The sequence below is a fragment of the Mustelus asterias genome, chromosome 20 (assembly GCF_964213995.1).
Source record: "Mustelus asterias chromosome 20, sMusAst1.hap1.1, whole genome shotgun sequence".
Classification (NCBI taxonomy): Eukaryota; Metazoa; Chordata; class Chondrichthyes; order Carcharhiniformes; family Triakidae; genus Mustelus; species Mustelus asterias.
Window position 1 is genome coordinate 58,025,980 of NC_135820.1, and position 26,409 is coordinate 58,052,388.

At 43.8% G+C, this 26,409-nt stretch overlaps 1 protein-coding gene across 1 annotated transcript in view; it reads left to right on the top strand.

Moving 5' to 3' along the window:
• LOC144508560 (tyrosine-protein kinase HCK-like) overlaps window positions 1-26,409 on the top strand; it is a 93,980-nt gene that overhangs the window by 49,034 nt on the left and 18,537 nt on the right. Inside the window, exons 9-10 of the mRNA XM_078236624.1 lie at window positions 6,248-6,430; window positions 20,044-20,120. Coding sequence (XP_078092750.1) covers window positions 6,248-6,430; window positions 20,044-20,120 — 260 coding nt within the window. The remainder of the gene's footprint in view (window positions 1-6,247; window positions 6,431-20,043; window positions 20,121-26,409) is intronic.

Below are 26,409 nucleotides of genomic sequence, written 5' to 3' on the forward strand. Positions count from 1 at the left end.
TGGTGGTGTCCATGCATCTGCTGCCTTTGTGTTAGAGGTCTAGGTGTTAGAGATTAAGGGTTTGGAAGGTGCTGTCAAAGGGGCCTTGGTGAGTTGCTTTCGTGTATCTTGTAGATGGTGCACACTGCTGCCACTGTCAGTGGTGGAGGGAGTGAATGTTTAAGGTGGTAGATGGGGTGCCAGTCAAGCAGGCTGCTTTTGGTTTAGATGGTCCATAGAATCTTTACAATGCAGAAGGAGACCATTCAGCCCATTGAGTCCACACCGACTCTCAAACGGCATCCCACCCAGGAGGTGAGTTACTTGCTACTGAATTCACAGCCCCTGATCTGTTCTGGTAGCTACAGTATTTACATGGCTGATCCAGTTCAGTTTCTGGTAACCCCCACAATGTTGATAGTGAAGGATTCAGTGATACTAATGCCCAGGAAAGTCTAGGGAAGATGGCCATTGCCTGGCACTTGTGTGGCTTGTTATTTACCAGCCTAAGCCTGAATGTTGCCCAGATCTTGTGTATCTGAGGAGTCATGAATGGTAGTGAACATTGTGCAATTATCAGAAACACAAACATCCCTGCTTCTGACCTTATGATAGTAGGAAGATGACTGAGCTTAGGACACTGCAGTGAGGAACTTCTACATGATGTCCTGGGACTGAGATGATTGACATCTAACAGCTACAACCATCTTCCTTCATTCTAAGTACGATTCCAACCAGTGGAGAGTTTTTCCCAATTCCCATTGACTTCAGTTTTGTTGGGACTCCTTGTTGCCAAATTTAGTCAAATGTTGCTTTGATGTCAAGGGCAGTTACTCTCACCTCCCCTCTGGAGTTCAGTTCCTTTTTCAATATTTGAATCAAGGCTGTAATGAGTTCAGGAGCTGAGTGGCCCTGGCAGAACCCAAACTTGAGCATAAGCGAGCAGGTTATTGCCATGTAATTGCTGCTTCATAGCTGTCAGTGACTCAGTGACCGCTTCCATCACTTGGTTGATGATGAAGAGTAGGCTGAGGGGCAGCAATGAGCAAGATTGGATTTGTCCTGCTCTTTGTGAATAGGCCACACTTGGGCAATTTGCAGCATTGTTGAGTAGATGCTAGTGTTGTAGCTGCACTGGAACAGCCTGGCCAGAAGTGCGGCAAGTTCTGGCAGAAGTCTTCAGTGCTGCAGCTGTAATGTTGTCAGGACCCATAGCCTCATCAGTGTCCAGCGCCTTCAGCCGTTTCTTGACATCAAATGAATCTAATTGGCTGAAAATTGGCATCTGTGATTCTGGAGACCACAGGAGGAGGATTATCCACTCGGTAACTCTGGCTGAAGATGGTTACAAATGATCTATCTCAATTCACTAGCATTGGCTTTTGCCTGATGTGCTGGGGTAATTGTGGAGTCTCCTCTGGATAGTTGTTTAATTGTCCATCACCATTCATGACTGGATGTGGCGGGACTGCAAAGCTTGGATTTGACCTGTTGGTGTGGAGCAACCTGTCAGCAGTGGTGCTACTGAGCCTCTCTCGGTAATGGATTTTGAAGTTTACCATCCAGAGTACGTCCTGTGCCCTTGCAATCCTCTATGCTTCAATCTGGTTTTCAACTTGCAGGATTACTGATTCATTGGCTGAGGAGGGCAGTATGTGGTAATCAATTGGAGGTTTCCTTGCCCATGTTTGACTTAATGCCTTGAGAAGTTTTGGGTCCAGAGTCAAAGTTAAGGACGTCCAGGGCAACTCCCTCTCCACTGTGTACCACAACCTCTAGTGGGTCAATCCCGCCAGTGGGATAGTAGATGTCTGTATGGTGATGTCTGGGGCACCTGTTTGTTATGTATGATATGGTAATTGTTTTTAAATTCTTTCATGGGATATGGGTGTCACTGACAAAACCAGTATTTGTTACCCATCCCTAATTGCCCTTCAATTGAGTAGCTTGCTAGCCCATTTCAGGTGGCAACTAAGAGTTAACCACATTGCTGTGCCTCTGGATTCATATAAAGAACAAAGACAGTGCAGCACAGGAACAGGCCCTTTGGCCCACCAAGCCTGCACTGATCACTTTGTCCTTCCTAGACCAGCCACCTGTATCCCTCAATACCCCGCCTGTTCATGTGTCTGTCCAGATGAATCTTAAATGTCACTAATGTATCTGCCTCAACCACCTCACTTGGCCGTGCATTCCAGGCCCCCAACACCCTCTGTGTTTTTTTTAAAAAAACTTCCCCAGCAAATCTCTACTGAACCTTCCCCCCCCCCCCCTACTTTGAACTTGTGCCCCCTTGTGATTGACATTTCTGCCCTGGGGAAAAAGCTTCCAACTGTTCACCTACGCCCCTCATAATTTTATAAACTTCTATCAGGTCACCCCTTTGCCTCCGTCTTTCCAGGGAGAACAATCCCGGTTTATTTAATCTCTCCTCATAGCTAATATCCTCCATACCAGGCAACATCCTGGTAAACTTTTTCTATACTCTCTCCAAAGCCACCACATCCTTCTGGTAGTGTGGTGACCAGAATTGGACACAGTATTCCAAATGTGGCCTAACCAACATTTTATATAACTAAATTTTCCAACTTTTATACTCTGCCCCGGCCGATGAAGACAAGAATGCCGTATGCTTTCTTCACCACCACCTCCCCCCGTGCTGCCACTTTTAAGGATCTGTGGACCTGTACTCCCAGATCCCTGCGTTCATGCTCCTCAATGGTTGTCAATTCCTCAATGATTCTGCCATTTATTTTATAGCTCCCACCTGAATTGGATTTACCAAAATGCATCTCCTCGCATTTGCCTGGATTAAATTTCATCTGCCATTTCTCCGTCCAGTTTTCCAGCCTATCTATATCCTGCTGTATTCTGACAATCTTCATCACTATCCACAACTCCAGCAATCTTCGTATCATCCACAAACTTGCTAATCAGGACAATTATGTTACATTACAAACAACAGAGGTCCCAGCGCTGATCCCTGCGGAACACCACTAGTTACAGACCTCCATTCAGAAAAACACCCTCCCACTGCTACCCTCTGTCCTATATGACCAAGCCGGTTCTGAATCCATCCAGCTAGTTCACCTTTGATCCTGTGTGATTTAACCTTTTGTACCAACCTACCATGAGGGACCTTGTCAAATGCTTTACTAAAGTCCATGGAGACAACATCCACAGCCCTTCACTTGTTAATCATTTTTGTCAATTCCTTAAAGGCTCAATCAAATTAGTGAGACATGACCTCCCTCGTAGGTTAAACTAGGTAAGGATGGTAGATTTCCTGCCCTGAAGGACATTAGTGAAATAGATGGTTTTTACAATAATCGCTGGCAGATTCATGGTCACTATTACTGAGAATAGCTGCCGTGGTGTGGTTTGAATCCATGTTCCCAGAGGATTAGCCTGGGCCTCTGGATTACTAGTCCAGTGATATTACCACCATCTCCCCCCATAGTGTGACTACATCAGGCTGTTGCTTGACTAGTCTGTAGACAGCTGTTGCTATTCTGGCTTAAGCTCCCTGATGTTAGGAAGGAGGACATTGCAAGGTTAGCAGGGCTGGGTACACAGTTGTCATTTCCTAAATATGGAAGTCTTTGAAGCAAAGTTCTGCAAAATTATAGATACACTGTTTGTTGTGTCACGCTGTCTCAGTGCAATCTTTCAGTTCGAAGAAATAGTGCCTTGGGACTAAAAATGTGCAAAAGCCCAATTAAATTGGTTGGAAGTTCCACAGGCTCTGGCTGATCTAATCTAGTGGGTAGCACAGTGGTTAGCACTGCTGCCTCGCAGCGCCAGAGACCTGGGTTCAATTCCTGGCTTGGGCCACTGTCTGTGTGGAGTATATGTACATTCTCCCCGTGTCTGCGTGGGTTTCCTCCCACAGTCCAAAGATGCGCGGGTTAGGTGGATTGGCCATGCTAAATTGCCCCTTAGTGCCGGGGGACTAGCTAGGGCAAATGCATGGAGTTAAGGGGATTGGGCCTGGGTGGGATTGTATCGGTGCAGACTCGATGGGCCAAAAGGCCTGCTTCTGGACTGTAGGATTCTATGAATCAGCGATTTCTATTTTTGTATTCGATATCCAGCATAGAAGAATCATAGAAACCCTACAGTGCAGAAACAGGCCATTTTGGCCCATCGAGTCTGCACCGACCACAATCCCACCCAGGCCCTACCCCCATATCTACCCGCTAATCCCGCTAACCTATGCATCCCAGGACTCTAAGGGGCAATTTTTAGCATAGCCAATCAACCTAACCCGCACATCTTTGGACTGTGGGAGGAAACCGGAGCACCCGGTGGAAACCCACGCAGACACGAGGAGAATGTGCAAACTCCACACAGACAGTGACCCAAGCCGGGAATCGAATCCAGGTCCCTGGAGCTGTGAAGCAGCAGTGCTAACCACTGTGCTACCGTGCCGCCCATGGTAGCGCACCGACAGCAGCATCTGCTGTCATTTTTGTTGGTTAAAGAACTACTTCAGCAAGGCAATGGGGAGAATATCAAAATGCCTTTCACATCTGTAAATGACCTTCCTTCAATCTAAAAGAAGTACAAATAAAAATTGTGTAAGCTGCTTTATGACTATACCACCCATTGGACGGCTGTGAAGAATAAGATTCATCCATCGGCTGTCCCCTCTAGCTTTGCAAGAGTCATCTGGATCTCCCGTGCTTGTGGATGGAGAATCTAGCATTCACCACCACCTTTTCGAAATAGTCCCAGTTGAAAGATGGGCGGACAATTTCACATGAAGTCTTGACGTATCTGTTCATCTTTTGTTGGTCACAAATATGGATGTTATCAGAACTGAAGTTTATGATAAACAGTGAGGTCAGTCACATGCGGTTATGATCAGGCAAAGTGCTGGAGTTAGTTGCAAATTTAATGAACTCGTGGTGTGACTGAAACTGGGGGAGCGAGTGTTATTGAACTGTAATTTTAAGAAAACCTGGCTCTGCCCAAATATATAAACCTTACCGAAATACTAAAAGTAATGCTATCCAAGCTGTAGTTCTATTGCTTAAAATATTGTATCGCTTCTGTGTTCCAAGATATGGTCAGTTCAAGCCAACTTTCATCTCTTATCATTGTAAGTTAGGAGGATTTGTGGTTCCAGAGGTAGCATCCCTGCCTCTGAGCCAAGAGCTCCGGGTTCAGTTCCCACTCCAGGACTCGTTGGCTATGGAACAAATATTCATGCTGTGGCTCAGCACTCTGATAATCAGCTCTGCTCACCCTTCCAACACTTCCCCAATGTTCCCCAAAGGAGAAAAATAATGTGAGAAGATGTGACACAAACATTGTCAATTAGCCATAAGTATATATTCACCTAGAGGGTAGGGGTGTCCCCACAGGAAAACTGTGATGACTCTAGTGGTAACTTGACTGCTCCCCTAGCTCCTGGCAACAGGGTGGTGCCACTGCCTTTTGCCAAGTGTATCGGATTAGTAAGGTATGAAGATAAGGTGAAGTGACAGAACTGATACAAGTTCATACTATCAATCCATTGTTGCCAAGTTTTAACTTAAATCAAGAGACAGTAAGCACCATTTTTGTGAACACATTAAGTAATCCCAACATTCTGGCCTTCATCAATCGAGGGATTGAGTTTAGGAGTCGAGAGATAATGATGCAGCTTTATAAGACCCTCGTCAGACCCCACTTGGAGTACTGTGCTCAGTTCTGGTCGCCTCATTACAGGAGGGATGTGGAAATGATTGAAAGGGTGCAGAGAAGATTTACAAGGATGTTGCCTGGATTGGTTGGCATGCCTTATGAGGATATGCTGAGGGAGCTCGCTCTTTTCTCCTTGGAGAGACGAAGGATGAGAGGTGACCTGATAGAGGTGTACAAGATGTTGAGACGTATAGATTGGGTGGATTCTCGGAGGCTTTTTCCCAGGGCTGAAATGGCTGCTATGAGAGGACACCGGTTTAAGGTGCTGGGGAGTAGGTACAGAGGAGATGTCAGGGGTAAGTTTTTCACTCAGAGGGTGGTGGGTGAGTGGAATCGGCTGCCGTCAGTGGTGGTGGAGGCAAACTCGATAGGGTCTTTTAAGAGACTTCTGGATGAGTCCATGGGACTTAATAGGATTGAGGGTTATAGGTTAGCCTATACATAAGCCTAGGTAGGTAGGGACATGACCGGCGCAACTTGTGGGCCGAAGGGCCTGTTTGTGCTGTATTTTTTCTATGTTCTATTAAGATGAAATTGAGAGTTTAATCATGGGAGAAAATTCTAACTTATTTTTCAGCTACGTACAACAACCATACCAAAGTAGCAGTGAAAACCATGAAGCCGGGCAGCATGTCTGTGGAGGCCTTCCTCATGGAAGCTAATCTTATGAAGGCACTTCAACACGATAAGCTGGTGCGACTCAATGCTGTGGTAACAAAGGAGGAGCCGATATTCATCATTACAGAGTTCATGGCCAAAGGTAGAGTGAGTGCTGATATTTATGCAGCTCCTTTTTTTTCTCTTTTTCTCTCATTTAACAGTGGTGGTGATGATGTCCTTTTATAAACGTATTTCCTCCAACTATTTCACAGTATTGTCAGTCCTTGTTACATTAAGTGTGCTTGTTGTTGAAACCTTGATCCAATGCCGGAATTTTACTGCCCTGCCTCTCTCAGGAATCGGAGTGGGCGAGGGGCGGACCGTGGGACGGTCCATTGACCTGAGACAGGATTTTACGGTTTCAGGACGAGTGAGGTCATAAAATCCCACCCGTTTAATGTGTTCACACTCGCAGTTCACATCCATTTCTACCAGGCTTGTTCACTTTATTATTCTGAAATTTGTGTCTCAATTTCTGAGCAATGGACTCTTTTTTTTTTAAAGCTTGTCAGGCCCGTGGAGATTTTCAGTTAATGCCTGGTTTTATCAGTGTACAAGCATCACTTGAGGATAGCTATCCTGCACACACTCCAAGAAGCGTTGTCTATTTATTGCCAAATTATCTCCTGCCCCGAAGCTTTTGTTCACAATTTGGCATCAAGAAATTGCGACCAAATTGCCTGTTTGACTTTCCTTGTGATCCTGGGTGGGATCATGGCAGATGAATTGGGTCATGAGGTTCTCTGTCTCTTCGCTGCCTCATTTTCTCTACCCTCCCTAGAAACAATACTGGCCACCATTTCTGAGCCCATTGGATGGAGATATCAGTGAGTTGGGGAAAGGAGGGGAGAGGTTTCGTATAGTAGCTGCCAGTGGTGGTAGAATTAAAATTGGTGCTGTATGTATTCAAGTTGTGGTTTGTTTGTTGTAGTATCACACTCTTTGGGAGATGGCAGTCAATTCTGATATACATTGAATAATGATTTTATACTTTTTGGCAATAGAATTTATATGGCAGGCTTTGTAGTATCTGGGGATACAAAAATAAGTAATGAATATTGCTTACAATAGAGTCATAGAGGTTTACAGCATGGAAACAGGCCCTTCAGCCCAACATTTTAACCACTAAGCGAGCCCCAATTTACCCATGTAACTGTCTAAATATTTTTCAAAAAGCCAAATTGTAGCCGCCTCTTCTACCCCTGGCAGCTCGTTCCAGACACCCACCACCCTCTGTGTGGAAAAAATTGCCCCTCTGGATCCTTTTGTATCTCTTCCCTCTCATCGTAAACCTATGTCCTCTAGTTTTAGACTCCCCTACCTTTGGGAAAAGATGTTGACTATCTACCTTATCTATGCCCCTCGTTATTTTATAGACCTCTATAAGATCACCCCTAAGCTTCCTAATCTCCAGGGAAAAAAGTCTGTCTATCCAGCCTCTCCTTATAACTCAAACCATCAAGTCCAGGTAGCATCCTAATAAATCTATTCTGCACTCTTTCTAGTTTAATAATTTTAATAATATCCTTTTTATGATAGGGTAACCAGATCTATACACAGTATTTCAAGTGTGACCTTACCAATGTCTTGTACCACTTCAACAAGACGTCCCAACTCCTGTATTCAATGTTCTGACCAATGAAACCAAGCATGCCAAATGCCGCCTTCACCTGTGACTCCACTTTCAAGGAGCTATGAACCTGTACCCCTAGATCTCTTTGTTCTATAACTGTCCCCAATGAAGGAAGCCATTCAGCCTGTTGTGTCTACATTAGCTCTCCATTGGAACAGTTTAACTCATGCCACTCTCTCCTGCCACCTCCACGTGGCCCTGCACATTCTTCCTTTCTAAGTAACAATCCAATTCCCTCTTGAAAGCCTCGGTTGAACTGCCTCCACCATGCTCTCAGGTCGTGCATTCCAGATCCTAGCCATCTGCTGCGTGGCGAAGATTTTTTTTCCATATTTCGCCATTGCTTCTTTTACCAATTACTTGAAATCTGTGCCCTCTTGTTCATGAGCCTTCCACCATTTGGGAACAGTTTTCTCCTCTCTACCTGTCCAGACTCCTCATGGTCTTGAGTACCTCTGTTAAACCCCCTCAACCTTCAGTTCTCCAAGGAAAATAGTCCCAACTTCTCCAATCTAATAACAAGTTCTTCCTCCTGGCACCATTCTGATGAGCCTCTTTCTGCACTATGATACTTTCAAATCTTTCCTAAAGTGTGGTGCCCAGAATTAGACACACTACCTGATGTGGCTGAACCAGCTTTCTTGACTCAGGTAAGAAATCTTATCTTCAGGACTCACTCCATTGGTAACTCTATAATACCTTATTGTGTCTGAGCCCTCAAATCATTTTCTAGTCCACCTTGTCTTAACTCCTCAAATCCATTTCTTTTAAAACTGTACTAAGCAATGAAAAAAAAAGTGCTTCAGACCTTAAAATACAGACTGTAGGTATGAAAAGTATAATAATTTTCCAGAAATTGTCCTGGTAGAAAAAAAAAGTTGAAATCCAAATGTTGGACACAAGTTCATCATTCTGGTTCAATCCAAATTCATACTAATGAAAGAAAAAGGTCAGTCAAAAGAACCAGTCACAACATGGTTTAACTTTCCTCAAAAATCTATGATGAAACTTAACCCAACCAATCACAACATGGTTTAAGTTTCTTCAAATATCTTTAATGGCACACAACTGATGAACAGTGGTGTATAAAACATTGGCCCTGATCTTATCCCAGGCACGGCAAATGCTGAGATGCTTCCTGCTGTCGAGGGTCACAAGGCAACTGAAGGTCCCAGGAGCCGATTTCTGCCAGAACCAGGAACCACCCGAGAGCGTGGTGGAGGCAGAACCACCCCGATTTCTGCCAGAACCAGGAACTTCTGAAATCTCAGAAATGGGAGTCCTCACTATGGTCCCTGTAAACATCTAAACTTGGGCATTTAGTTGATAATTACCCTGAGTTTTACACCAGGAGCTGAGCTTGGGTATAAAGCCAGCTTGGGAGCACAGGTCGCAGTAGACCAGGTGGCGTGTCAAAGCACACCAGCATTCTCGGCAGCCCTGACACACTACTCACCCCTCCCCCAAACCCTCCAGTAATACTTCCACCAGTCCCCCGTGCCGCTAACACCAAAAAAATCCGGGATCAATGGCTCCTTTGACTGGCTGACGTCAGGATTTTCTGGCCTTAGTGCTGTGAGCCAACCAAAAGTCCATTGACTTCAGCAGGACCAGGAGTTCCTACCAATGGATGAGGCCAGAAAATCACGCCCCAAGTGTTTGGAGTGGGGGGATGGGTAACTGTGAGCAGTGTGGAGAAGTGAGTAAGCACTGTCGAGTGGATGAGATAGGTGAACAGTGTTGGAGAGGTTGGGGGCTGAGCATTATAACAGTCGCAATGGGATGAGCAGGCTTGGTGAGGAGGCTGTGCAGTGTGGTGTTCAGAGAGTGGAATTTGAACAAAGACAGGTTCATTCAAAAGCAATGTAAGTCAATGAACTGTAGACAGACCTTAAGGAGTAAGTCCTCAGTCCATGAAGAAAGAGTGTGGCTTTGCTGCGATGGTGCTTTGCCCAAGGGCCTCCTGACCCTGCTTGACATTGGATCCAAGCTGGAGTCTGCACCAGAAGGTCCTAAGCCTTCAATATAAAAGGTAAGCTCGCTGTTTTAATTGGAGTTAATGGTGTGTGTGCTCCTGCTCTATCGCTGACCTGAAGATCTGGACCATTTGGTGAAAATGGGTTAGCAGGGAATTGGGTCAGGGCTGCTAGTTAAACCAGATTACAAGTAGCTGCAGTGTCCTATTTCTCCTTTTTCACTTCCTCCTCCTCCCGTTTAAACTTTGCTAAAATCTTCTTTTTTTAATAAAAGCAACACCCACGTACGACTACAAGGATTAAAAACTTCATATTTAGCCCATCCTAAACTGTATTAATTTGTTCCATTTATCAGGTCCCAATTTAACTTTCTCTTTCTTCATGTGGGTAACTTTATAAAACGCTGTAAATAAACAGCACTTATTGATTTCTGTCGAGCTTTCTTGTTTGTTTTCTCCCAGCTGATTTATTTTTGAATTAAACATTAACCACGGAGTTAACGTTCTCTAGTATATGACTGATACGCGTCTGCTTTAACTAAAGCAACAGACTGGGCAAAGATCCAGAGAGAGAGATAACCAGTGTTCCTTAAACTAAATTTGCATATAGTTCCCTTATCTGTTGAAACCTTTCATGCTGTCACTTGCACCTTAGTAACCATTTTATTATTTAGTGAATCATTAAAGATGGCAGTCTCTTGAATGTGTAATCCAGCGAATGAATGCCTTTGGATTGATAGGTGACTGTTGAAAGCTGTTTTTTCACACCCAACCTAAGGTCACTTTACGTGCTTCAATTCCCATATGTTTATGGTCGATAACATGGCAATGTGAACTGACAGTAAGAAGTCTCACAACACCAGATTAAAGTCCAACAGGTTTATTTGGTAGCAAATACCATAAGCTTTCGGAGCAATGCTCCTTCGTCAGATGGAGTGGTCTCTGTTCTCAAACAGGGCACAGACACAGAAATCAAATTACAGAATACTGATTAGAATGCAAATCTCTACAGCCAGCCAGGTCTTAAATGTACAGACAATGTGGGTGGAGGGAGCATTCAACACAGGTTAAAGAGATGTGTATTGTCTCCAGACAGTACAGCTTGTGAAATTGTGCAAGTCCAGGAGGCAAGCTGTGGGGGTTACTGATAATGTGACATAAATCCAACATCCCGGTTTAGACCGTCCTCGTGTGCGAAACTTGGCTATCAGTTTCTGCTCAGCGACTCAGCGCTGTCGTGAAGGCTGCCTTGGAGAACGCTTACCTGAAGATCCAAGGCTGAATGCCCGTGACTGCTGAAGTGCTCCCCCACAGGAAGAGAACAGTCTTGCCTGGTGATTGCCGAGCGGTGTTCATTCATCCGTTGTCGTAGCGTCTGCATGGTTTCCCCAATGTACCATGCCTCGGGACATCCTTTCCTGCAGCGTATCAGGTAGACAACATTGGCCGAGTTGCAAGAGTAGGTACCGTGTACCTGGTAGATGGTGTTCTCACGTGAGATGATGGCATCCGTGTTGATGATCCGGCACGTCTTGCAGAGGTTGCTGTGGCAGGGTTGTGTGGTGTCGTGGTCACTGTTCTCCTGGAGGCTGGGTAGTTTGCTGCGGACAATGGTCTGTTTGAGGTTGCGTGGTTGTTTGAAGGCAAGGTGTGGGGATGGCCTTGGCGAGATGTTCGTCTTCATCAATGACATGTTGAAGGCTCCGGAGGAGATGCCGTAGCTTCTCCGCTCCGGGGAAGTACTGGACGACGAAGGGTACTCAAGTACCTCCTCCGGAGCCTTCAACATGTCATTGATGAAGACGAACATCTCGCCAAGGCCATCCCCACACCCCCACTTCTTGCCTTCAAACAACCACGCAACCTCAAACAGACCATTGTCCGCAGCAAACTACCCAGCCTTCAGGAGAACAGTGACCACGACACCACACAACCCTGCCACAGCAACCTCTGCAAGACGTGCCGGACCATCAACACGGATGCCATCATCTCACGTGAGAACACCATCTACCAGGTACACGGTACCTACTCTTGCAACTCGGCCAACGTTGTCTACCTGATACGCTGCAAGAAAGGATGTCCCGAGGCATGGTACATTGGGGAAACCATGCAGACGCTACGACAACGGATGAATGAACACCGCTCGACAATCACCAGGCAAGACTGTTCTCTTCCTGTGGGGGAGCACTTCAGCAGTCACGGGCATTCAGCCTTGGATCTTCAGGTAAGCGTTCTCCAAGGCGGCCTTCACGACACACGACAGGGCAGAGTCACTGAGCAGAAACTGATAGCCAAGTTTCGCACACATGAGGACGGTCTAAACCGGGATGTTGGATTTATGTCACATTATCAGTAACCCCCACAGCTTGCCTCCTGGACTTGCACAATTTCACAAGCTGTACTGTCTGGAGACAATACACATCTCTTTAACCTGTGTTGAATGCTCCCTCCACTCACATTGTCTGTACATTTAAGACCTGGCTGGCTGTAGAGATTTGCATTCTAATCAGTATTCTGTAATTTGATTTCTGTGTCTGTGCCCTGTTTGAGAACAGAGACCACTCCATCTGACGAAGGAGCATTGCTCCGAAAGCTTATGGTATTTGCTACCAAATAAACCTGTTGGACTTTAACCTGGTGTTGTGAGACTTCTTACTGTGCTTACCCCAGTCCAACGCCGGCATCTCCACATCATGTGTACTGAGTCAGACCATTGATTTTGTGCTCTTCATTTTGCATAAGTGAAATGCCCAGTATAATCTAACTGCAAGTTAAACTCCTTTCCTCCCTACCTGCCACCCCTCCCCACCATCACTTCCTCAGCAGTAGCAGATCTCCAGACAGTCAGCACAAAATGAATGTCCTGAGCGTTATTCTGGAGCTCTTTCCAACAAGGTGAATTTCAGATGACCATTTTGTCTGTTTCTGCCCTTTATCACCAACTGGTTTTTGGAAAAATTGCTCCTTTTATGTGATGCAAGGTACTCTGCAACAGTAAATCCAACAACACCACAATTCCAGGAAAAGTATGGTAACTAAGTTAGGCTTTGGGCCTCATTTAATTGCCATGCTCTTCCTAGAATTGTGGTGTTGGTGGATTTACCGTTGCAGAGTACTTAGCATGTCAGAGCTAACAAATTTACAATGAAAAAATTGGGTTTGAGTTAATGGCCTAATTATTCACTGGTGCGAAAACAGGTGTCAAGTCATCCAGTCTGGGATGCGCCACTGCCAGATTGATGAAGATGTGCAACTAGGTCTTCAAATTATCCACAGCTGTTTTAAGGGTCCTTCTTGAGATCGGACTAGCAATGGGCCATTTGCATTCCGGGTAATTCGGTCTACACATGCCCACACAGTGGTCCTTAAACATTCCTTAATTCAACTGAGGTCCAATTTCGATTGGACTTTGGGACTACCTGGTATTGTTCCCTGTGCCCAGTTTGCTGACATTATCCAATTTCTCCTTCAATGGTTCCTAATCTGATTTGAACTATATAAATTCTATTACCAAGAAAGCAACCACATTTGTAATGTTTGATAACCCACCCAAGAGATGTGCTTGTCTTGTATTTGGAGATTAGACACAAAGATTTAAATTTGTTCGTACCTGTTCTTTTTTTTATTCATTTGTGGGACATGGGCATTGCTGGCTGGCCAGCATTTATTGTCCATCCCTAGTTGCCTGAGGGCAGTTGAGTCAACCACACTGCTGTGGCTCTGGTGTCACATGTAGGCCAGACCAGGTAAGCTCAGCAGATTTCCTTCATTAAAAGACGTTAGTGAACCAGATGGGTTTTCCTGACGATCGACAATGGTTTCATGGTCATCAGTAGATTCTTAATTCCAGATTTTTTTTATTGAATTCAAATTCCACCATGGCAGGATTTGAATCTGGGTCCTCCAGAACATTAGCTGAATTTCTGCATTAATAGTCTAGCGATTAAAACCACTAGGCCATCACCTCCCTGGTTACTTAAGTAATGCATACTATGCCCTTGGTTTCAGGTGCAAAGGCAGCACGGGGATTGCACTGCATATGCATGTTATTGGGAGACCAAGGCTGACCCACAGTTAGGCCTCAGTGCTGCTCCTACAAGGCTTGGTTATTTGAAGAAATGAACATCGGGCCTCACCAGCAACCCAAACATACATACCGGAGAGAGTGGGCTGGCCAACTACTGTGGAATCAGCCAGGCACTCCTATTTCACCTGGTTGCACAACCAACAGTATTAAGCTCTCCTCTTGCTCAACAAAGGCTTAAGGATTCTGAGCAGAACAGACCCAGTTCCTTCTCCTCCTGCTGCGATGTCAAATTTAGCAGAAAAGGCCTTAAGCAACTGGTGGGCTCCGAGCTCTCTGTTTTATTAATTCATGGGGTGTGATTATCACTGCTTAACTGTCCTTGAAATAGTGATGGTGAGCCACTTCCCTGATCTGCTGCAATCCCTGTGGTGCACCCAGTGCTGTTAGGAAGGGAGTTCCAGGACTTTGACAGTAGAATGGTGATATAATTCCAAGCCAGGATGGTGTGTGGCTTGGTGGGGGACTTGCAGATGGTAGCGTTTCCATGTATCTGCTGCCCTGGTCGTCTAGGTGGTAGAGATTGCAGGTTTGGACAATGTTGTCAAAATACTCTTGGCAAACTGCTGAAGTACATCTTGTAGATGGTGCATATTGATGTCACAGTGTGCTGGTGGTGGAGGGAGTGGATGTTTAAGGGGATAGTAATAGGTCAGAGTGGACTTTTCTGCTGGAGGGGCACACCTGAGCAATTTTCTACATTGCTGAGAAGATGCCTGTGTTGATTCGATTTATTGTCAGACTTATTAGTATACAGTGAAAAGTATTGTCTCTTGCGTGCTATACGGACAAAACATACCATTCATATAGTCCAGAAGGGAGAAGGAAAGGAGAGGGTGCAGAATATAGTGTTACAGCTTGTGTTGTAGCTGAACTGGAATGGGGGGCATGGCTAATTCTGGGGCACAAGTCTTCAGGACTACAGCTGGGATGTTGTTAGTGTCTATGGCCTTTGCAGTAACCAGTGCCTTCAGGTATGATATCATGTGGTTTGACTGAAGACCAGCATTTGTGATGTTGCGGACCTCCAGGTGGAGGCCGAATTGGATCATGCAGTTGGCATTGATGGCAATGTGCAACGCCTGCTTCCAGCACCTGCCACAGACATCTAAAAAAATAATAAAGTCACCTGACCCAACATTGGATTGGAAATTTTTCTGACATCCTTTAAAACTGTGACATTGAACTCTGAAATTGGCCTTCATTGGTATATCCGTTTTATGCCTGTAAAATCAGGGAACAAATCCACAACTAAAGGAAGATGTGAATCCTATTTGAAGGCGGCTTATTAAATGGGGGCAAAAGCTAGCTTGGACTTTTCTGCTTTGGTCTACAGTGCAATGTTATCTGTGCAATGCCTTCTGGTGACCTGCTTTGCCACTGTGGGTGGATAAACTTGTATCAATCTGTTTCTCCAAAATATAACAAAAACTAAAAAGGCTGGTGATTTTAATTAGCTGCTAATTGAACCATATTAGGATAGAAGTGGCTTGGTTTTGAATCCAGTCTATTTTGGGAGGGGGGGGGGCGCTTTGGTGATTTACCAGAGGGTAAAGCCACCCATAGAACTACCCTGAATAAAACCTAAGCGAAAGGTGGGGGTGAGGAGGAACATTGGGGGCAGGGAGATAAATCTGAATCCCAGTCTAAAGGAAGGAAAATTTGAAACTTTTTGTAGTAGGAGAGAAATCTACGGGGATCATTTTAGCCTGACTCACTGGCTGGGGAAACTGGGTTGAACTTCTGTTAACATCCTGCTCAGTTTTACTCCCCACAACTCGCCCACTAATTGCAATTGTGCATATTGTGTGATTGGCAGCAGCCAGTTACCAAACTGGCTTTCAGCTGAAGCAATGACGTAGTCTTGCATTTTTTTTTAGCAGAGGGGTTTAAATTTTAGTAATTTATGGGGAGATAGTAGCAGTGTCACTGGACTAGTAATCTAGAGGCAAATGCTGTGGGGACACGGGGTTCAAATCCCATCATGGCCGCATTTGGATTCAATCAATAGATTTGCAATATAAAGCTATTCTTGATAATGGAGGCCATGAAACCATCATCGATTGTCATTAAAAACACATCTTGTTCACTTTTGTCCTTCGGGGAAGGAAATCTGCCATACTTACCCAGTTAGTTCTACGCACAGACCCACAGCAATGTGATTGACTCTCAACTGCCTGAGCAAGCGCCTCCGTCTCGAGGGCAACTGGGGATGGAAACAAGTGCTGGCTTTGTCAGTGATGCCCACATTCTATGAAGGAATAAAGAAAAAAAAATTGTCTTGGTTGGTTTCCTTTCCATACCTTACTTTCAAAAGACTAGTACACTGGGACACCTGAATGGACATTCCACACATCTCCTGCCCTGCCCAACAAACAACATGAGCTAAATAATTCTATCCCACATTTATTGGATTTGGATTAGTTGATCTTGCAATAGAGTCAGGTTCCGTACGTCTCTCCCATTGACTAAAATATTTAATCACTTGTAATAATTGGCAAATATTCAAGAGAGGTCATTTCTTTTATGGTGTGCATATCTGAACACTTGCATTGTTATATCCGAGTAATATTGTACGTATACAAACAGTTCGTTTACTTGCAACCTTGAATAGTGTGGGGGAGGTTGCAAGTTCCTGTGGTCAGTCAAGAGCGTAAAGTAATGTGCTAGATTTCAGCTTCACTGTTTTCTACACGCAGTTTAAACCACAGCAGCTGATACTGGGCAAGCAGCAAGAGGAAATAGAATTTTTTTTCTAAAACCTAACGAATGTTTTCAGAACAATTGTTTCTCTCCTACTTTATCATTGTTGCAAAAAAAAATGCATTTTACGTCAGCATGATCTTCATTTTTGAATTAGTTAAAGACTCTGTCCTATTTTAAAATGTGCAATTTATTGGTCGCTCCTCGTGCTGGTGTTTTGGACATGTTTAGGTATATTGCCTGATGTGGAAGGAAGGGCGTTTTAGTATTTTTCAAGGAAATTTGAAAAAGTTAATTGGAGTGCAGTCAATTAATCATGAAGCAGATATACACACTGTGCTTTTCTCTTAACTGTTCAAATCGACCATTGAGGACCATTTATATAATCATTAAATAAAAAAATAGCTGGTTCTTATTAAGACAAATTAGATGAGATTGTTATGAGCTTACTGTCAAATTTAAATAAACCATGTAAAGAGCTGCAGATCCTTGTGAATCCTTCACTAATTCTTATATAGGAGTGCTCAGAATTAGAAAGTGGCATTATTTCATTGAATTCAGAGAACTTAAACAAATTAATTAAATCTGTAACAAAATTATATTGTGGAAAAAAGTGAAGTAGCTTTGGCAGCCAGATTTTAACTGTATGTTTGAATTTTAAGATTATCTCTCACTTGAACTTGCTTGCCCCAGTTGAGATGTTTTAGGAAGAGTATAACTTGTGAATAAAAATTTGAATTAAATCGCACTATGGGCAGGAATGCTTACTCAAATTCTTATGTTTACTATTTTAATATGGGTAAACATTTTATTCAAAATAAGTGGACAGAAAGTTCACAAATATATTAACTATTGGTACTGTGAAGACACAAGTAACATTCCAGAACAAAATTTGAAGAAAATGTATTTAATTGTAGTTGATCAGCAACTGCAACTTCCCATTTTGTTCTTCCTTCCTTAACTTGCCTTCCACATCTCGGAACGTTCAAGTCCTGTTTACCAATTGCTTTTGCACTTACTGACGTATATATGAGGTGTTGCCAGACCAGAAGCCAATTTTAAAATTCTCATCCTTCTTTTCAAATCCCCTCGGGCATGGCCTTTTTCCTCCCTATCTCTGTAACCTCATCCGACCTTACAATCCTCCAATGTCAGTGCTACTCCAATTCTGATCTCTAGGACCTCCCCTACTTTAATCACTTAACCATTGGCGATATTCTTTTAGCTGTCTGAGCCCTAACCTTTGGAATTCCCTTTCTAAATCATGCTGGCTGTCTACCTCTTCTGCTATATGATGCTGCTTAAGATCATTTTGCAACCAAACTCCCCAACCCCCACACCTCCCAATTAACTTTTGCAGACATCTTGGAGAGGCCTAGGGAAAAATACCTGAAGAGGAGCCTACTTGAGGGCTTGGTCATCTGTCCTAATACCTCCTTTGTGGCTCCATGTTGAACTTGGTTTGATTATGCTTTGGCATTTTACTAGTTGAAAGGAGATGAATTTAATTTAAACTGTTGTTCCCACCGATGGTTTTCTTTGTAGAGACCAGCCTTCTTTCTCCCAGTAGGAAAGCCACAATTGCACATTTCGCAGCTTTGCTCCTTACCTTCCATGCTGAATTGTTATACTTTGTTTTCACAACATTACATTTAGCAATGCTCAAATGAATACCTGTAATGGCAGCTGCATTTGATATAATGTTCAGATGCTGTCTGCTCTGCAACGCCCACACATCCCAATTAATTTTTGCACACATCTTGGAGTGGTCTAGGGAAAAAGCCTGAAGAGGGGCCTATTCTGGTGTTTTAAGAGAATTGTCATGCACTTTTTTTTAAAACGTGGACATCTTTAAGAATTATGTCTTTTTTGATCAGGCAATATACTAGCTACCTCTTCCTCCTACTCCAATAGGCCCTCTGTCCTGAAGCTTCCCAACAGGGGCCAGGGGAGTATTTTTAGCCAAACGGCTAGAAATCAACCAATGACATGGAAACTGATTCCTCCCCCCAACTTGAATGAAACCCGAGTGAAAGTTCAGGGTCAAACTAGATATTTCCCTCGCAGGATAATTCCTGTTAAGTGCTGGAACAGAGCACTTAGAAATAGCTTTCTAGTTTGGAGGTGGAGTTAAGAGAGGTAGGTATTACAAATGTCATTTGTTTTCTCAATCTGTTGGTTACTATTGGTAACAAAGCAACAAGACTACGGAATGTGTCCCTCCGTGTGCAGCAGCCTTTCACTTATACCTCCTTCAATTTGGTCTACTGTACTTGCTACTCCCAATGTGGTCTCCTCTACATTGGGTCATCCAAATGTAGAATGGATAACCACTTTGTGGAACATCTTTGCTCAGTCCAAAAGCATGACCCCAACCTTCCTGTCACTTGCCATTTCAACTCCAATATCTTGCTCTCATGCCCTCATGTCTGTCCTTGACCTGCTCTAATGTTCCAGTGAAGCCCATTCACACTGTAGCATTCTAGACTTCAGCAACTTCAGACCTTGAACTATCTCATCCATCTCAACCCCTTTTGTTTAATCCAGGGCCATCTGCAACTTAAATTTGGCGTTCACTTAGTGCTGACCCTTGTTCTGCTTTTAACACAGTCTGCTATCTTGCCTTTGTACCAATATCAGCACCTTCTTTAGTCTGCAACACTATCATTAACATTCCTTTGGCTGGTGTTCCATGACATCTTTATGAAATTTCTCCTGAGCTCCCGCCTCTCCCCTACCTTACAACCATAGAATCCCCACAATGCAGAACGAGGCCATTTGGCCCATTAAATCTGCGCTGACTCTTCGAAACAGTGTCTTACCCAAGCCTCCCGCTCTATCACCGTTGGAGGGTAATCCCTCTAACTGCCATATTTTTGGACTGTGGGAGGAAATTGGGGCACCTGGAGGAAATCCTTGCAGATGCTGGGAGCACATGCAAACTCCACACAGGCAGTAACTCGAGGCCGGAATCAAGACTGGGTCCCTGGTGCTGTGAGGCAGCAATGTTAACCACTATGCCACCGTACTGCCTTCTTTTCTGATCCACCTTATTCATCCCCTGATAAAACCCATCACATTTCTGCTTCTCCTTAGCTCTGAAGAAGAGTATTATTGATAACTATCTATAAGCCAACAGCATAACATATCTTGTGGTTTTAATCCAAGATGTTGATGGTAGGGATCATGTGGTTTGATAACATTGCTGTAAATACAAAACCAAACCAGAAACATCTGTGCCTTGATTTGTATTATGTGTCGGCCTAGTAAAAGGCTTAATGGTGCATGGATGATTAAACCCTTCTTTGTCTCTTACAGGGAGTTTATTAGATTTCCTGAAGAGCGATGAAGGAAACAAATTGCAGTTACCAAAGCTGATTGATTTTTCAGCCCAAGTAAGTGATCACGGTTGTTGTACAAATCTCTGCAGAAGAAATATTAGGTCCAACCTAATTAAATGTATAATTCTTTTGAGGCGATATGTCAGTTTGTGGGGCATTTTATTAGTTGAAAGAGCAACAATTGTTTGGACAATTCAGTGACAAGTTATATTGTGTATATTTGCTCTGGGGTTTTTTGACTTTAGTTTGTTAAAAGATTTAAAACCAAAAGAGAAAATGCTGGAAAATCTTCACGGGTCTGGCAACATCTGTAAGGAGAGAAAAGGATTGATGTTTCGAGTCCAGATGATCCTTTGTCAAAGTTGACAAAGGGTCATCTGGATTCGAAACGTCAGCTCTTTTCTCTCCTTACAGATGTTGCCAGAACTGCTGAGATTTTCCAGCATTTTCGCTTTTGATTTCAGATTCCAGCATCCGCAGTAATTGGCTTTTATTAAAAGATTTAAAACATTGTTTGGAACTGAGACCCTAAAACTTGCCTGTGAGGTATTGGTGAAAGTAGTCCTTCCACAGCCAATTGAGACTGTCAACAATTCTCTTATCAGTGCACATTGCTGCAGAAAGGTACTGTTAAAAGGTGCTTTTGAGCACAATACCAAGGACCCTGGAACTAATCATCCCAATGGGTGGTACAGTGGTTAGCACTGTTGCCTCACAGTGCTAAGGACACGAGTTCAATTCCAAGCTCTGGTGACTGCCTGTGTGGAGTTTGCACGTTCTCCCTGTGTCCGTGTGGGTTTCCCCCGGGTGCTCCGGTTTCCTCCCACAGTCCAAAGATGTGCGGGTTAGGTTGATTGGCCATGCTAAATTGAGGCTTCGTATCAGGGGGATTAGCAGAGTAAATACGTGGGTTTACGGGGATAGGGCCTGGATGGGTTTGTTGGTGCAGACTTGATGGGCCGAATGGCCTCCTCCCACACTGTAGGGATTCTGAGATTCCAAATATCAGCAGAATTGTGAAGTAGGCAGTGTCCGATTTTTCAACATATCCTCCTGCTGCTGAAAATGTTTAATTTTTGATTGAAATATTCTGCCTACTGCTCAGTTCATTAAATATTTTGCACATTAGCATTCATGGTTTACCCAGTACATGTAAGTGTGTTAAACATACACTGATTAGTGCTTGCAGCCACACCAGACCATGAATGGGGTGTGGACAGAAACATATTCCAGTTGTAAGCTCAGTATCTTGGGCCTTTTTGAATCCAGAATGCCTGAAAAAAAACTCACTATTTATACATTTCCCTCCCCTCTTCATGATAATCCAGGATTAGATAATTATACCAAAATTAAAATATGACTCCATGGAAGGAGACTTTAGTTGAATATCTCCCCTTATCAATGATTTCAGTTAATAACCTAGTTTCTGAACTTTTTTTTACATCGAGAGAATAACCCCCTTGCTTTGTTATTGTTATCAGTAGTGTTGCTCTTATTAATTGCAATTCTGCCAAATAAACCCTTTAAAGTAAAGCCATTCACTTGTGCTTTTGATCCTATGTTATTCAATCCAAGTCCACTCCCAGACTTTTACAGAAATCCATTTATAAGTATATACCTGGATAGCTTCCTTTTTGAAGGATCAAGATTTAGAAATTGCCACGTACAGTGACACGGATTCCTGCGTACAACCTGTGCTTTAGCCAGTGCAGCCCATTCATTGCGATGCAGAAGAATGTGCATGCAAGTGGATGGCATGCATGCACTGGAACAGCTTGATCCGATGCCATCCTGACATCCTGCATCTGACTTGGCTGATGTGCCACCAGGATTAGAAACGTAATTTGGAAACTCAAGCCCATAAAATCATACAGGATTATAAACATAATTTGCAAACTCAAGCCCACAAAATCATACACACCCAACAAACTTGTACCTCAAAAGAATTCAATGAAAGGTGATTTTATTGAAACATATAAGATTCTATGGGGGCCCTGACCAGTAGATGCTGGGAGGATGTTTCCCCCTCATGGGGAACGAGGGGACGCAGTTTCAAAATAAGACATTTCCCACTTGCGACAGAGATGAGGAGGAACCACTTCTCTTGAGGGTCGTTAACCTTTGGAAAGTATGTTTTAAAAATGGCCTTGTAGCAGCAAAGGACACCTTTAACATGGAAAACATTTTGTGGAGAGGAAGAAACCGCGAGGAATCAAGGATTGAACAAAGCTAGCCTTGATGGAATGTTAGGAGGTGACTGAAAATATGACTTTAAGAGAGCTTTTTGAGAGAGAGAGAGAAATGGGAAGACAAGGGAGTTTAAGGAGGAAATTATAGAATGTAGGGTTGAAAACTAGCGAAAATGATGCATATGAGAAAAACACAAGACCCATGAATGCAGAAGAGAATTTTAAAGCAAGAAACGCTCACAAAGTTGAGGTGAGGAAAGCATTTGAACAGAAGGACTAAGATTTCAATTCACTCCGTTCAGACTGAGTAAGGACATCAGTGATGAGTGGTCTTGAGCTAGTTGAAGAAGTGAGGATTGAAGACCATTGTGAATATTAGAGCAATCCGTGACAAAGTGTGGATAAGGGTTTCATTGGCAATGGGATGAGCTGGAGAAAGTGGATGGACATTGGTTGCCTTTGTGAAAGGTTGCATGTGGAGTTTGAAGCTTGACTGTGGGTTATCAGGACACCGATAGATAGCAGAATGTGGTCTGTAGCCATTGATGTACCACTGTGTGCTGATAAAAGGTCACAAACCTAAACCCTCCTGTTTTGCAGCATTGGGCTGGAATTTCAGCCCCGGGTAGGGAGCTTGAGTTGGGAAATTTCGCTTTGTGCAATACTGTCGCTCTGGGGAGGTGGGGGAGGGATAGTGAAACCCATCTCCCCCCCCCCCCCCCCCCTTAAGCAGATCCCCCCCCCCCTTAAGCAGATCGGAGGCAGCTGCAGGAGCGACCAAGTGCCCAGATGAGCTGGTTTAAAAGCTCACCTTGGTTCTGAGACTTTGTTCTCATTGTTTGATTACAATTTAGACCAGCTTCCCATGCTAACACAATGCACGGCGGCACAGTGATTAGCACTGCTGCCTCACAGCGCCAGGGACCTGGGTTCAGTTCCTGGCTTGGGTCACTGTCTGTGTGGAGTTTGCACATTCTCCCTGTGTCTGTGTTGGTTTCCTCCGGGTGCTCCAGTTTCCTCCTCCAATCCAAAAATGTGCAGGTTAGGTGGATTGACCATGCTAAATTGACCCTCAGTGTACCGGAACAGGCGTCGGAGTGTGGCGACTTGGGGATTTTCACAGTAACTTCATTGCAGAGTGAATGTAAGCCTACTTGTGACTAATAAATAAGCTTTACTATCTTGTATCCCCTATCCCCAATGGTTTCTCCATGCCAATCCATGGCACTTTCTGCGCAATCACCCGGTATACACCAAGTAAAGAACTGATGAACCCTTTGGCAACAATGGCATGTGTGAAACTGCTTAGAAATAAAACACACATTTTTGAAAGAAAAGCTGGTGTTCCTACAACTCTACAAACGTATCAGTCAAACACACCATTAAAGCACAAATAACAGAAGTTTTAAGCATTGATATAAAACATAAGAACTAGGAGCAGACGTAGGCCATCTGGCCCCGCTAGCCTGCTCCGCCATTCAATAAGATCATGGCTAATCTTTCTGTGGACTCAGCTCCACTTGCCCGCCCGCTCACCATAACCCTTAATTCCTTTACTGTTCAAAAATTTATTTATCCTTGCCTTAAAAACATTTAATGAGGTAGCCTCAACTGCATCACTGGGCAGGGAATTCCACAGATTCACAACCCTTTGTGTGAAGAAGTTCCTCCTCAACTCAGTCCTAAATCTGCTTCCCCTTATTTTGAGGCTATGCCCTCTAGTTCTAGTTTCACCTGCCAGTGGAAACAACTTCCCTGCTGCTTTCTTATCTATTCCCTTCATAATCTTATATGTTTCTATAAGATCTCCCCTCATTCTTCTGAATTCCAATGGGTATAGCCCCAGTCTACTCAGTCTCTCCTCATAAGCCAACGCTCTCAACTCCGGAATCAACCTAGTGAATCTCCTCTGCACCCCTTCCAGTGCCAGGATATCCTTTCTCAAGTAAGGAGACCAAAACTGTACACGGTACTCCAGGTGTGGCCTCACCAGCACCTTATACAGCTGCAACATAATCTCGCTGTTTTTAAATTCCATCCCTCTAGCAATGATGGACAAAATTCCATTTGCCGCCTTAATTATCTGCTGCACCTGCAAATCAACTCCTTGAGATTCCTGCACAAGACACCCAGGTCCCTCTGCACAGCAGCATGCTGCAATTTTTTTACCATTTTAAATAATAGTCCATTTTGCTGTTATTCCTACCAAAATGGATGACCTCACATTTACCAACGTTGTACTCCATCTGCCAGACCCTCGCCCACTCACTTAGATTATCGATATCCCTTTGCAGACTTTCCGCGTCCTCTGCACACTTTGCTCTTCCACCCATCTTGGTGTCATCTGCGAATTTTGACACACTTGAATAACAATATTTGAGATACAATTTCTTCTTTTGACCAGCACTAAATTAATCAATGATAAATATTCAAAATGACTTGGTCCCCAACTCCAAATCATTTATGTAAATCGTAAACAATTGCGGTCCCAACATTGATCCCTGAGGCACACCACTAATCACTGATCGCCAACCAGAAAAACGCCCATTTACCCCACTCTTTGCTTTCTGTTAGTTAACCATCTATCTTGTAACCTTGTGCAAATAAACATTGGGACATTGAAAATAGAGTTTACAGATTAAAAACCCAGGTACTTATAAAGGTGAGCTTGTTTATACCCGGCAAAGAACTCTTGATTTCGCTTGATTGACATTTTTAATGAGGGAAGGTGCTGGGAATGGGGGCAGAGTCTCGGAATCTGCTCCCTCCCGCTATTTTTTTTTAATGGTCCCAAAGTCTCAGAGAAAATCCAGCCTATTATCTCTTGTTTCCAGCTCATGAAGCCACAGCTGGTATAAACTGGGTGAGCTTAAATAGACATCAGATACATTTACAGGTCAAACATAGGGTCCGTTTTGAATAATAAATGCAGTCAGTTGTAGAAGATACTTGAAGCTAAGTGGCTTTACAAGAAAAGGAGTTTCTTGCGTGTGGTAAGAACTGGACAAGAGCAACAGCTATTTGCAGCCAAAGAAATGAGGTCTACTTGGGCCTATTTTTAATCCAGCACACGAGTATTTTCCATTTTTTAGATGAAACGCTTAAATTGGAGATAGCCGAAGAAGTCATGACGCCCTGTTTTTAAAAAAGAGCAGAAAAGGAAATTTGCTTTTACTTTTCTGTTATCTGCTGAGGTTTCCTGAAGCAAGTCGAGCGTTTGCAAATTTCTTGACCCAAGCCAATTCTGTGCTCTGCTGCTCGATCCATTGTCAGCAGCCAGTACTGCAACTGCATCCTTCAGATAATGTTTGTTTGGATGTCATATTGTTATTCATTGCTTTTGAACATTAAGCCTGGTTTCAGCTGCTCAAGTTGATTACCAGGCGACTGAAGTATTTACACCAGTCAGGCCACTTCTGTTTCAGTTGAGCAAGTTGTTTGGTAACGTATACAACATACTGTGAACAGCCTAGTAACGCCCTGTAAAATCAATCCAAAAATGATGTGACTTTTGTCATTTGACGGTGTCATGCAAGATTTTGCTTTCATCGGAAAAGTTTTTGAGATACAATTTCTTCTTTTGACCAGCACTAAATTAATCAATGATAAATATTCAAAATGACATTTTTTTAAAAATTAAACTCTACTGGATGTGTACAGCACTGCCAGACACGAGTGTTCTGCAGAATCGGGCCGAATTTTAGCCAAAACAATGGGCGTCCCAAAGCCTAACCTGAAACCCAGAGGCCCCCCACCATCACATTTTTGGCCAATCTGTTAACTAATTAGTTTCCGTCAGGCCTCTGGTACCTCCAAGAACTATTGGTCAATTGGAGGGCTAGCAGCTGTTCAGACAGCAATGCCGCCAAGTGCCTGGTTGGGGGGTGGGGGAAACATGGTTAGGAGATTTGAGGGCACAAGGTGAGGGGCGGGGGGGTGCTGTTTATTGCCCTCTGGTGAGGAAGGGGAGAACTTGGTAGTAGAGTCCTCAGTCACAGAGGTTGCTGAGACAGGCATGCTGGACCATGTAGTTAAGTGCAAGGACATTCGCCAGTAGGGTCTGCCAAGTTGGATCCTCCAGTATGTGGCTGTCAGGTTTTCCCAAGGCTCAGGAAAAATGGCAATCTATAGTTAAAGTTTAAAAACTTGAATAA